Source organism: Habropoda laboriosa, unplaced genomic scaffold, assembly GCF_001263275.1.
Source record: "Habropoda laboriosa isolate 0110345459 unplaced genomic scaffold, ASM126327v1 scaffold204, whole genome shotgun sequence".
NCBI lineage: Eukaryota > Metazoa > Arthropoda > Insecta > Hymenoptera > Apidae > Habropoda > Habropoda laboriosa.
Window position 1 is genome coordinate 1,664,190 of NW_017100385.1, and position 13,893 is coordinate 1,678,082.

Genomic DNA, 13,893 nt, shown 5'->3' on the forward strand with positions numbered 1-13,893 from the left:
GAGGATTTCCGGTTGAAATCTTCCGCTGGCCTCAACACGTCACACGTGCTCTTGCACCTTCAGGCGGCAGAGTACACACGTGTGGTGGACACACGTAGTAACATCTCCGCGAATTCAATTTCTCGCGAATGATTCGTTGGATAATGACGTATGTGTGTCTCTCGGGGAGAAAACACAGCCTCGATATCGGCTTCCGGCGTTTCTCTACTCCGTCGGTAATGTAGGTAACATTGCCCACGAGCAATTCGTGGCGAGATTTCGACGGCAAATGGGTTTCGCGTGTAACGAGAAAACTCTCTTTTATGAGAGCTTCCTACGAGACTCGTTGACCATTGCCGAGAATTCTATACCGAGTGTTCGGTTGACCTTCTTATTCTTTTTCTCTTTTTTCTTTTTCTCACACTTTCTCGTTGCTTTCTTATTCGCGAGAGAGGGAGGGATTTTTGTAGAATTGTTATTTCTCTTATTTTCGGATTTCAGTTTGATTCTTATTTGTTTCAAAAGTGAATTATACTTCCTTCGCCATTCAGGATAACTAAAATTCACTGTTTGATAGAATTTCACGCACGAACAATAAAATTGTACAATTAAATCTTCCATGTGTAATACTTTCCTACAAATTCCACAAAAATTCGTGGAAATTTACGTTAGCCAGATGAGAAAATCTTCCAGGAACCTAAAAACTCGCGGTTTCCCTGAAACGCAATATCGTTTGCACCCACGCGATATCCAATGAAATCTGTTTGCGCCAGAAATCCTGCCGCATAAATTGGGCGATAACGAAAGAGCCACGCGGAATTCGGCTACGTTTTGAAGATGAAAGGAAGAAGCCGCATCGATCGGTGAACAAGTGTATAGTCGGTGGAAGCGATACAGTCAGGTCGTAAATTGAAGCATTAAGCGACGACACCCGGAATTCATATTTCAAATTTTTGCTTACAGTCTTTCGTTTAACCCTTTAAGGGCTCGTGTAAGCGTTCATAAAACACTATGAACGCAACCAGTAAAGTCGCATATTTTCAAGCAGTAAAATTAGTAGTTATGGCCGTGAGCTCGCGTTCGTATATTCGAGAAAAATATAATTTTGATATGATTCAGTGTAAAAAAAAAAAAAAAACATTAATATAATGACTTAATTATGTGTTGTAAAAATTATTGTACGTAGTTCTCCATCGTCAAAGGCTTAAAATATGCGATATTAGGTCTCCGTCACCTCCTGCCCAATAGTAATTTCTGTATTAGTAAAAATTAACCTGCAGCTGTTAATGATTAAAGCGCAAATTCTTTAACTACATTGGAATGGAAGAACAAATTCTGAGTTGACATCAAACTCGGAAGCTGTGAGCGTGGCTCGAGCTCGTTATCTCCCTCGAATTGCTGTTTCGGGGCTCGTATTTCGTGTACTTCGACTATACATCCGGACAATTTCGGGAACGAAAAATCGTGCACATCGAACAATGGGCGTGTTCTAATTTCGTACTGGGTTCTCAATTTAATTTACGCAAGCTTTCGGGATTACCTGCTGCGAGATTAGTGGCTTACGCATCGATCATCCGTGCCTAGCATGCCTGTTTCTTGATCGCGCCACCAGCCTAGGGAAACGGGCGATAAGTCAGTCGTTTCACCTAAATTCGTGACAATTTTTGTCCATCTCTCGTGGCTATTTTTCAATTTTTATCCCATTTTTTTTCAGCTTCTAGGCTTACTTTCGTATTTTTATTTTCAATTTTTATTATACTCCGAACACGTTGAATGCCTAGGCAAATTTTGTGCATACCTGCCAGCTGATCCATATCTGTTATATTTTAGAATGCGTCAGGTCGTGTAATATGAAATGTCAGATTTATAATCATTTACATATTGATTGCTCCAATGATTACTCGAGTGTTGAAAAGCTCGACGAGGGATCTAAAGGTAACGTTTGTCCGAATTCAAGAAACAATTTTCATTCCTCCCTGAAAAATCTGAAATTTCGTGTTACACAACTTACGCACATAACATTATTATCACAAAAAAAGATTGAACAAAAAAGGTGGTACATGACAGTCACTTTCGACGTGCAAAACCATTATATGGCATTCGACGTGTTAATTTCCATTCCATGTTTATTATCTAAAAGTTACAGAAAATAATGTCATAAATTTGCAAGCGGAAAATATATACATAAGTGTTAATTTCCATTCGATTTTTACTATCTCGAGATTACTAAAAACTGTCACGAATTTTCAAGCAGAAAAATACATTACATAAGTTCCATCCATCGCTAACAAACTCGCATCTTGTAGTACGACGTCTGGCACCTTAACATGGCTCAGTCTGAAAATGTTCGTAAAACGTTTGTTGTAGATACGATCGAACCCTCGTGGCGATACGCAGGATAAAATGAGAGCGGTAAGAGAACCCTTAATATCAATCTACCAATCATTCATTCGCTAGTTGATCGTCTTAGATGATGTGTTACGTCCGTAACCTCCAAGCCTAGCGAACCTCTCTTGTCTTCGGGGAAACCATAGAAATCCTACAACAGTCACACACTCTGCATTCGCCAAAATTCCTTCGGGCAGTTACAGCGAAAAGCCACTCAAGGGTAGTGCAATAAATCAGGTGAGAACCGGGCGCGTCACTCGAGACTATGCGAGGCACCGAGAGACCGACGCTCGAGGATGCCCGTGGGTCGGAGTGCCACGCGTCTGGTTCACGTCATCGACATCCTTCGATGCCCCAAAAAAGGGGCAATTGTCTAAACTTGGATAGGCTCGCTGTACTGTCCGGAAAATTCCCAAACTATCTATCCTTGTCCCGATCTTTCCTCCTCTAACCCATTTCCACCACCCCGAGGACAGGAGAGGGAAGCAGCTTGAAAAACCGACGCGCTTCCAGCGCGGGCACTCAGTTGTATATCCTTGCATCGAGGAACGCCTCTGTACAGCAACCGATAGTCAATAAACTTGTGTGAATTGAATCCTGCGGTAGTCTCTGTCGCCGCCCCTATCCCAGGTGAACTCCTTGAATGGACTGACCGAAACCGGGGGCCCTGAGGTACGAAAGGTACGTAACAATTGTGCTTTGAGAAAGAAAACGAAAAGAAGAAAATGCGTTGCTTCCGTCGAGAGCTTTTCATCGGTGCAAAGGGACAAATTCGACGTAAAAAAAATTCGTTCACTTGTAAATTAGATTTGGTTCGAGGAGATTCGTTTGCGTCTTTCTTTTAGAGATTCGGATTTTCACATTGGCAAAAATGTATGGAACACTATGGAAATTATTTGATACGAAAATGAAATTAAAATTTAATTTCAGTGGAGTTACGTTTTTTTCAAAATGGACGGCTTAGAAACGCGGGAACTTTGAAAATGACTTAATATTATGCGTTGCGTTTTGGGAAATTGGTTGACAATTATACAAATTGCAATATACAGGGTGAACCATGTGAAACAGTCCACCTAAATAGCTTCTCTAGTTATGGTGGTACGAGAAAATTTTTATGTGTAATTTAAATGGTTTCAAAGGGTGAACAAGATGAAATTGAAGAAATGGTGAAAAATGAAAGGAAATTTCACATTTGACTAGAAATTTTAGGATCTAAGGTCGTATTAATGTAAACAATTGAAAGAAACATTTCTTCCATCGTAGTCACCCTTAGAAACCATTTAAATTAGTCTAAAAAATTTCTCGTACCGCCACATACCCATAGAAAATCGTTAGACAGTTTGTTTCACGTGGCCCACCCAGTATAACACTGTTAAAAGTGTATTCACCGAAAAAATTAACTTCCGTCGCACTTTAGATACGAGAAACGGTTTTTATTACGGCGAATCCGGGTATTCGCCTGATCAGAGGCCAGCTTCAATATCCGCCGATTGCTTTTTAGAGTAATTAAACTCAAGTAAACATGTAAATTGAACGAACGCAAACGGAGGATCGGCAAGTTGAGTTTATTCTGAATAAATAATGTGTGTACGCTCCGCGTGTAACCGGTCGAGCGTCGATCGTTTTACAGGAATTTCGCCCGTGTTAAATATTCATACTAACAACGTATGTATATGATCCCTTTGCGCCTCGCTTCCACTTCCAAACAAGATTGCAGGCGGTTTCATAATGACAACCCTTTTGGCCTGGAAGTCACTTGGACATCTCTCCCTCCCTCCTGTCTTCTTCGCCGCCCCATCCAACGGGTTAAAGTTTTGTTTAAGACTTCGAAGTGACTGTAAGGCGATTATGAAACTGGCAATAAACACAAGTCCTGCGAAATAACGCGATAAAACAGTCGCTGTTTCCACTTCATTTGAAGATTCGCGGCAATTAGAGTGAAGAACGTTCCGAAACATTTAAGCACCCTTTGTCATCCCCCCCCCTTTTTTTTTTGTTTCACCATGCTACTAATTTACTATTAATTTATTACATATTTGTTACCCTTATCGTTCCTTTTTTTTGGTACCATGTTACTAATTTATTATCAATTTATTACATATTTATTAGCTTTGTTGTTCCTTTGTTTTTTACCATATTACTAATTTACTATTAATTTGTTACATATTTATTACAGTAATTACTAAGTTTATTAAAGTAGAACTGTACTTGTTCGTTTGTTTTTTTTAATTGCAATTATCTGATATGTATATTTTGTGAAGTTAACGTTCGGTGAAAAGATGATACTTTAGGAAAAATTCGAAGTTTGTAAAAACATGTTGAGTGCAAGTATAATTATGGAGTTCATTCGTCAAGGGAATGAAGTATCACATCTAATTAGAAACTTCCAAGAATAATGTTCCTTTAATCTGTGAGAGCATTGTACAATTACTTGGACTACCTGATTAATTAATTAGCATAATTAACTAATTATCTATTACGGAATAAAATTCCATACTGGTGTTCTTCGAAGAAAATTTAAGTAAAAGTCGTTGCTAGTTGTTAATTGTTACTCGAAACTTGGAAGTTTCTGCCGTTCGTGATTATCGATAAAAGCTATCAATTAATAATTTCAAGATGCTAACGATGCTTTTAGCCCTTGAACTTCTCGATCGCGTCTTTAACAACGACAAATGAAGTTCTTGGAAAAGTCAGTGTAGTAGATAAGAATGGAAGATTCAAATGGAAAATTTTTCAAAGTGGAGAACAGTAGAAACAGAAAGTCACAGCCTAATTAACGAGAGTCAGCGTGGTTTAGTCTTGCAGAGAGGCATATTTAGCGGCATAATCGCGCGTGAAGTGATATTAAGTTTAGCTGTACAATTTCATTATCTATTTAACCCCTTAACGCTCATGCCCCTGTCTTACACTTGCATAATTAATGTTCCAAAAAGTGTGATTTTATTTAATTATTTTCTTTCACCGTTCATATTGCACTGTTCTTTCTATTTTGTTGAAAAAATGTAAATCGCAGTATTACAAATAAATGGCGAACTTATTTCTGCAAGCCTAGGAAATAATTAAAAACAAAAAATAAAATTGATCGTTTTTGGCACATCAAGTTGAGAAAAATGTGAGCGTTAAAGGGTTAAATATACTTTCTTCTAACACATTGACTGCCACTTTGGTCACCTGTGACCGGAAAAAATAAAATGAATATCGTCAACTAAAAATTTCGAATATCGTAGCTAACTAGACATTATTTTGAATTAAAAAAGAAAATAATAATAATCAAGCGTAAAGATATAATACTATGCATAGAATAATGAAAATTTTCTTCTGGCCCCCTGAGCAAAACATATAAATCTGGTGTGACAGTCAACGTGTTAAATTACACCTAATTAGTCTCGATCGTGGAAATTATCAAACTCTACAGTAACACCTACCACTTTTCCATTGAAAAAAGAAATATACATAAAAAATGCCTTGATTTAACGAGAATCTCCATTGCACGTCCATTCTGCTAAATGAAATCTCCATTATACCCCCCAAAAAATAGAGACGAAAAATAATAGAACGAAAGAAGGAAGGCTGTGGTGCACCACTCCATTCGCCGCAACCACATCCCGCCGGCCGTAACTCCTATTCGCATAAAGAGAACGAAGCTGGTTCCACGGGAAACTAGGTGGCCCAGATTTAAACACCCGCAAGATTATAATCTGCCGTAAAATTAGGACGTAAAAAAGGGTCGGTCCAGCGATAAAAATAATCAGACGAGCAAAGGGTAATTCTCGGTGGCGAAGCGGCCGGCTAACTAAGCTCGTAAACCTGCTGGATTTCTCTGTCTTGCCGCTTCCGGCTCGGTGGCTTTGCTGTCTTAAACCAGCCCGCGGCCGTTTCCTCTCCTCTCAATTATACCGAATGCCATCTGCATTCCTATGGAGCGCACAGGTTACGCTCATCTGCATTTCGGTTCGTTTCTACACCGACCAGTTTTATCCTGGGCACATTTTCGTCCGGTGTGTATACCTTTCCTTACCTTTTTCGTGTGCACCGAAAATGAGGCTATTTTGCGCGTTGGAGAGTGTACCGTATCGCTTAGAATTAGATGCGGCAATAAAATCTGACGATTTTCAAAGGTTTGTTGAAGATTTGTCCATTAGATGGAAATAAAACACTTTTATTTAGAAAAAAGAATAATAGTTGTATTTTTTTTTTTGCATGGGGTAAATCCTCATGGTCACCCCGCCCCGTGGGGAGGGAGATGGGTGTTGCCGAACTCGTACCGGCTAAAACCCCCACGGTGGTCCTTCTTCGGCGCTGCGGGGTGGGCCCGGAATCTCGGAACGAACGCCACCGGACCCACCCCACGCCTGGCCCCTCCCTCAAGATGTTCGCAATGGGAGGGGCGCCATCTCGGAGGGGGTCAACTGGGCCCCCTCACCACCGCCGAGGCGTTACCGGGACCACACCGGCAACGCCCCCACTGCGGGCTGTGTGCAATGGGCTGCCGAGTCTCCCGCCCCACCCTACGGCCCCGGCGACACACACATTACTTGGGGCGGGCCCGCCCGACCGTGGGAGGGAGGCCTCCCCGTGTGGGAACGCCCCCAGCGGGAGGATGTGACTCCTCCTCCGGGCCCGTGCATTCAGGCACCTCGGGGTCGTGATTCCCGTACCGCAGCCTATCGGAAGATCGGCTACGGCCCCTGAGGATAATAATAGTTGTATAATACAATTTATGAATTAAAAAAATAATTCGGTCACGAAAGGGTTAAAATCCTCTAAGTCCAGGTTGTCCAGGTGTTACAGGACTCCACGTAACCTGATTGCATACCATCGCCATTATCTTCATCGTTTCCCATACTCAGTATCTCTACTTGGTACCCCAGATATCCCTTCTTCGATTTCTCAGAAAGCCCCGTTGCGTAAGGAATGATTCAAAATAAAAGATGCAGTGAGCATACGATCTTCATTATTTACCATCTCTTGTTAATACGATAAAATTTTGTGTGCTCCTTTTACAAAGCGACCCATCGGAGCATTTCGTAATGTGACGAGTGAATAAAGATGCCTACCATAGTTAACCGGATTTTTCGCCGTCACACAGGTCCTCGTTAGTCTTCGGTCTAAAGAATAAAATTACGATACGTCAATTGTTACTGAACAGAAGAGGCTAAGTGCTTAAAACACCAATTAAGTTTTCAGCGTTTCTTCTGATTGTATAATTAATTCCAATCCTCACAGACAGTAAATATGTGGACCGTGTCATAAACTTAGGGTAATCCATTATCTGAACAATCTTTCGTCTCAATTGGTCCTTTTATGAAATAAACGAATATCCTTGCAGATAATTCATTAATATGGAAAATTTGTGTATTGGAAAGTGTGCCATATGGAATATTTATTTCTTATGTTTTGAAAAATATTGTGAATAATTTTGAAGATTTAATTAAAAATCTCTAAAATTCCCCAAGACATATTTTAAATTAATTTTTCTCCACTAATCATTGTTTTCACAATTTCGTCATGGTTGCTGCCTCATAATGATTTCCCCTCTATTATACGTTTCGAACGATTAACGTCGGTGTAATTCCACGAGTAAAAGTTAATATCGGAAGCGGTGTTCATGTATGTAAAACCCCGCTTATCCTGGTAATCTCATTAATATTCAATGGTCATTCTGAGCGTACGTTGTTATCGTAAATTTCACAGACTTACCCTGTGAAATTGATGACAATGAGGTTTTTCCGAACAGATCCAATTGGAATAACCGTTTCGTCTAATGTACGGATCTAATTCAATTACGTGAATTCTTTTTACTTGACGTACTCCGAAATAATTCTTTCTCCTCTCGTCGCAGAAACCAATTTCATTAAAGAAAATGATTTTTTCCAAATTCTTACTTCTTCGCTGTTTTCAATAATTCAACGTCTTTGTATCACTCTAATCGTTACACGTTAATGAGGAATGTGCATTAACATTAATGCAGTTAGCAAGCGACAAATTTACCGATCATCTAGGGATTTCCCTCCGCTAATTGTCAAGCAGACGTTAAAGTGACCTTGCAATCAGGCTCGTTGCAGTTTCAATGGGCTAATCTGTTTATCCTGGCCAAAGCAGCATAGAGCTCTGGCTGTTCGTGCGGATCGCGATTCAGCTAGTTAGGTTTTCGAGTCAACGAACCGACCTCAAACCAGCTGAAAAGTCGGTCTGGTCGAATCGTTAATCGTAAAGCTGCACTAACAGTCTTGGCTAGAGTTTCGTTTGTTCGTTGAAATGTTTGTCGTTAAGATTCAACTACATATTGACATATAGAGATAGACTTTAACGAATAACGAAATTCTCTTGCGAAATTTTATCGATACTGTTTAACCAGTTAACTGCGTTCGACGTGTGTACACGTCAATCCGAAACTTTATTTCGGTGCGTTCGACGTGTATAAAAATTACCATTTACTATGAAAACTCCAAATTTCAATAAGAAGTAATAAAAATGTCATTTGGTGGTATGTTTCCTTTATATTAAATCAACTGAATTTCTTAAAATTATTTTTCTTTAATTTTTCTCGTTGATGAATTTTATTATTTTTATTTTCAGCAATGAATTGTTAATTTTTTATCGAATAAAAATGTAATTCTCCCTCGTTTTGCTTTACCTTTTTCGTCAAACTTCTAATAGGAGCATTTGCCCTGCGTTCGACGTGTATACTCGTCATTGCTTGATTTTAATTACGCATCCTGTGAGGGATTTTTAAAACTAAATTCCGCAGTTAACTGGTTAATAGCGCATACTTACGGAAGAATAGGAAAATGTTTAAGAAGTTCGAAAAATATAAAAGATAAAGATATTCCTTTGATAAGAACGTTATCACTGAAAGAAAAGATGAAAAATAGCAATGAAAAGATTTGTTTAAATGAATATAGAAAATAAGATGTACAAGGTGTGATAATAGTGCAGTGATTGATAATTTAATTACGTTAGTGTCTAAATTTCATTATACAAACTTAATTAACCGAATAAATTTCAAAACGCCAATTTGAAAGTTCTCAGATAATAACATTTGACACCGTTATTATTCCTATCATTTTATATCTGCTAAATATTCAATGAAAAATCCCACTCTCATTTAACTCCATTACTTGATTCACTTTCCATACATGAGATCTGCTAATTACCCAAAGTAGCACGTCACCTACACTTATTAAGCTAAAAAGATCGATGCTATCGTTCGCCATGCTACAATCGGCAGGTATAGTCGGTGGAAGCAATACAGTCAAGTCGTAAAATCAGTATACATCTAAGCACAAGCTCTTTACTGTTTTAGTACTGTATTAGGTAAGAAAAGAAGCTAATGTATTACAGATTAATTAGCATTTGGTAATCGTCAATCTTATCAATTCGAACAAAAGTTAGTATTAAAGTTAATTTTTCTTACTAATCAACTGTTTTTGGTCGTATCGTCGCTAGAATCTGTGTCACGAGTCTGACTCGTTGTCACAAGGCACAACGGTTTCATAGCGTATACCTTAACTGTGAGATTTGAAATATTAGTCCAAAAATAGGGCACACCAATCGGTGTCGCCGCTTAATGCTTTCATTTACGACCTCGCTATATCGCTTCCACAAGCTATACGATTTATTAAATCGAACCAAGCACTAACTTCCTATCGAAATCGCACGCAATCCGATTACCCTAATGCAATGCCCAAGTGGATGCGAAACCGAAACGTGGAGCAACCCCTAAGGGGTTCGTGTCTCCGTACAATGCATATTTGATAAGGAAAAGCGTGACTTCGATTTTACGCAAAATCGAAAATTACCAAAATATGAGCTGAATCGTAATATCGCGAACGGTCGATAGATTGAAAAACGAAACTTGACTGAATCTGCGAAATTCGGATAAATTATCTGGAATTTTGTCAAGCTGTAATCACGATATATGGTAAAATAATTAAATTATTATTTTATTTTTATATTTGAATAATTTCTATTGTTAAATTTATGAGAGAGAAAAAATTGTGTAAATGAGAAGATTATGAAATATCGTCAAATTTTTCAAGATAATTTAATACGTATGAAACACTAGGAGTAGTTAATAGGGATTCGTGAAAAGTTTATTTTTAAAATTAATATTACGATACGTTTTAATTAACTTAGTTAATATATCTATGTTTAACAAATATTGCAGTTGGCCTTTATCAATAGTTACACAGGTGTCATGTCAGAGTGCCTGGTTGACTTTTGACGATATTACGCAGATTTCATGTACGTTCCTGTAATTCTTGCAGGTTTTGCATCCGCGTAGAGTACACTATGAATTTTAAACGAGTCCAGGGAGAAAAATCGTTTGGATTTAATTAAAATTCATGCGGTAACTTAGAGCGGTTAAATTTCAAAAAGACAAACGGAAATAACTGTTATGTGCATTCATATTTAGCGGGATATTTTTCTTCGTTTCGGCGAATAAATTTTTGTAATTCTTAAACCTCTTCTTATTGATCGTCCGCAACAATGAATAAATTCTGAAGCCTCTAAATTAAAATAAAATTGCAGAATAAATAGTTAACGAATATCTCGCAATAAATACTCTCTTAACAGAAAATTTAATTTAAAAAAGTTCTCGAAACTCTGAGAGTAAACGCCTCGATTTGCCAAATATAGGAACCAACAAAACAGAGAAATTAATAAATCGATTGTTTGTTGATGTGAATAAAATGGATTTTTCCAACGTTCGTTTATTTTTCCCCTCGTTCACGTGAACGTAGCTAGCAGAACCATCGAACAGCTTGGAAATTCGAAGGAAAAGATAAATTCGTAGATAACTTTCGAATTAAATAAGCTCGATATATACAGAGCTGACTGTCCTGTGTAATTCTAGATATTTGCAAATTGTGAAACGTTACCGTTGAACACATCAAAATACGGAGTTCCGTATTTACTCTGATAACTGTTTATCAGTAAGCCAGTTGCACCGGTATACACGGAAGATTTGTTTCACCGGAAGGTTCGAGAACCGCAGCAGCGTTGTTATCGTTGCCGCAGATTGCGAGTTCAATTCGGGAACATGCCTTGTGGCGTATAATTCGCGAATACGCCGAAAATGTCCTCGATTCAGCGAGTGTATTCTTCGTTAACAATATTCTCCCTTTATCGAGACGCATTACGCGTGGATTTCACTGGAAAAATTTCGTTATTTCGATGATTACGTGAAAATTTAGTTATCCTGATAATTGTCCGAAACACTTGAATCTTTAAGAAATATTAGTTAAATGAATTTTTGTCTCCGAAACGAAGTCATCGTCATTTTTTCTTATTTTACTTCAAATAATTGGAACCTGTTAAACAAATCTTTTCTTAAATTTAGACGAATCGCAAAATTATTTGCTATACATCTACCTAACGATGAATTTCAGGGCAGTGCTTATAACTTTGAAGAAAATTTATATTTTCGAGTCAAACTTTTTTCTTTGCTTCGTCAATGTATCTTGCAAATATGGTTAAAAAATTAAAAAATTCCATGGAACAGTAATGTCATAAAAAAATCGTGAAAATTGTCACCTTTTTGTAAGCGAAGTATTTTCACATATTCTGAAACAGTATACTCAACCGTTAATTCACTAATTGTAAGCTTTAAGCAACATTTAACAACCATATGAATACAGCCTCGAGAGACAAACGCATCACTCTTCCCCCGTATTTATCAACTAGAACGTTCAAGCTCACAAAGCTTCGAACCGTTCCAACGCCCTCCACTCATCTTGCATAGGCAATGAGTCGAGCCAGCTGACTCGACAGCCGTAAAAAAGAGGCATTCGACGTTCCCCATGGAGAGGTTAAACCTCCAAAGAGCCCCTGAAATGCACTTACACCAAATACATACACCATACACCAACGCTAAAAAAATCTGAACGATAAAAAACAACACAGACAAATAAAAACGAAAAAATAGGTCACAACGAACCGTTGACTTTTCTGTTACAGTGCAGCGGCCATGGGACGCGCTGTTTCGCTAGTGGTCCCCGTAAGAGCAACGAGTCCCAGTGTCCGATGTTGCAGAAGCTCGAGAAACCAATCCCCTCCACGACAACCACACCACCGATGACGTCTACCAAGTCAACGATCGTGAGGAACCACCTGAACAGCACCTGCAGCGTCACGAATTCTCCCCACCAGAAGAAGCTCAGGTTCCACCTGGCGAAGGAAAGAAAGGCCAGCACTACATTGGGCATCATAATGAGCGCGTTCACCATCTGCTGGCTGCCATTCTTCGTGTTGGCCCTTGTCAAGCCATTTCGAGACGCGATCCCACCGTTTCTATCCAGTCTGTTCCTCTGGCTAGGCTACTGCAACAGCCTCCTGAACCCGATCATCTACGCGACGCTGAACAGGGACTTCCGGAAGCCTTTCCGCGAGATCCTCTACTTTCGTTGCAGCAACCTGAATCACATGATGAGAGAGGAGTTCTATCAGAGCCAGTACGGCGATCCTATCAATAATTACGAGATCAAGGCGGGCGAGATGGATGGCGACGAACGCCTGGACAATCAGGGAATCGAGGCGATCGACGTAGGGGCAAACGCGCCGAACGAAAGCTTCCTGTGATCCGGGCGAAGGCTCGATCGTCGAGTCGATCGTATCACCGTGGAGACGGACCAATTGTAATCGATTACGTTAGATCGGAGCTAGATCTGTGGCTTGTCGCGTTGTTACTCCGTCGATCCTTCGTCCAGGGAAACCGATTTGTAGCCTGTTTCAAGGACGGTAGCAGATCAGAGTGCTGCTTTGCTCCAGACATCGGTCGTGAAACGGGTAAAGGAAACGGAGAGTGGTTCAATCGAGAGATGAAATTTAACGACGATTTCAAGATCTTATCTCTGGATGGAGTTTCCTCCGATGATTGCAATCTGAAGAAACGAAAATACCGTAATCATGCGTTCTTCGCTGATGATGTGTATTAACGTAGAGCTGGTAGCACGACTGGTTGCTCTTCGGAGATCATCCGTGAAGAGTCTGAAGACGTGTACTCGACACGTGTCGCAATTTTCTGCTACGTCTGAGCTGACACGTGACCAAGTGTCCAGACAGGTGACCCCGTGAAATCCTTCCCGCTTTGTGGCGGGCGAAGAAATGTTGCTATCCCGACGGAAGTAGCAAGAACTCCTCGTGTTGGAAGTTTCTTCGATTAGATTGCGATTGCGTTGAGAGTAGTGCGACATGAGAAAGAGGGAATAAAAGAAGAGGGAAAAAATTCTCTTAGGGTTTGAGGACGTGATTTCCTCCGAGGAAAATGAAATAGGGGGAATTGGTTGGATGTTTCGATGATGATTTTCTAGCTCGATCTGTGTGTCTCCATGATGTGTGTACAAAACGAAACGACACCTCCGCAACGTTTCGTTCGATAATCATGATCTAACTGACGTTGTACAGAAGATACGATAAGGGGAAAAAGTAATCTGTGTAATGTGTCGATAAATCCTGAACGATGTTTGTAATAATTAGGCAAAAAAAAAAAGAAAAAAGAAATTAAAGCCACGAGATGTGTGT

The 13,893-nt window shown here is 39.5% G+C and overlaps 1 protein-coding gene across 1 annotated transcript in view; it reads left to right on the top strand.

Moving 5' to 3' along the window:
- LOC108575047 (5-hydroxytryptamine receptor 1) overlaps positions 1-12,951 on the top strand; it is a 173,531-nt gene extending 160,580 nt beyond the window's left edge. The window contains exons 5-6 of the mRNA XM_017937751.1: positions 2,347-2,391; positions 12,331-12,951. Coding sequence (XP_017793240.1) covers positions 2,347-2,391; positions 12,331-12,951 — 666 coding nt within the window. The remainder of the gene's footprint in view (positions 1-2,346; positions 2,392-12,330) is intronic.
- Positions 12,952-13,893: the final 942 nt, after the last annotated feature.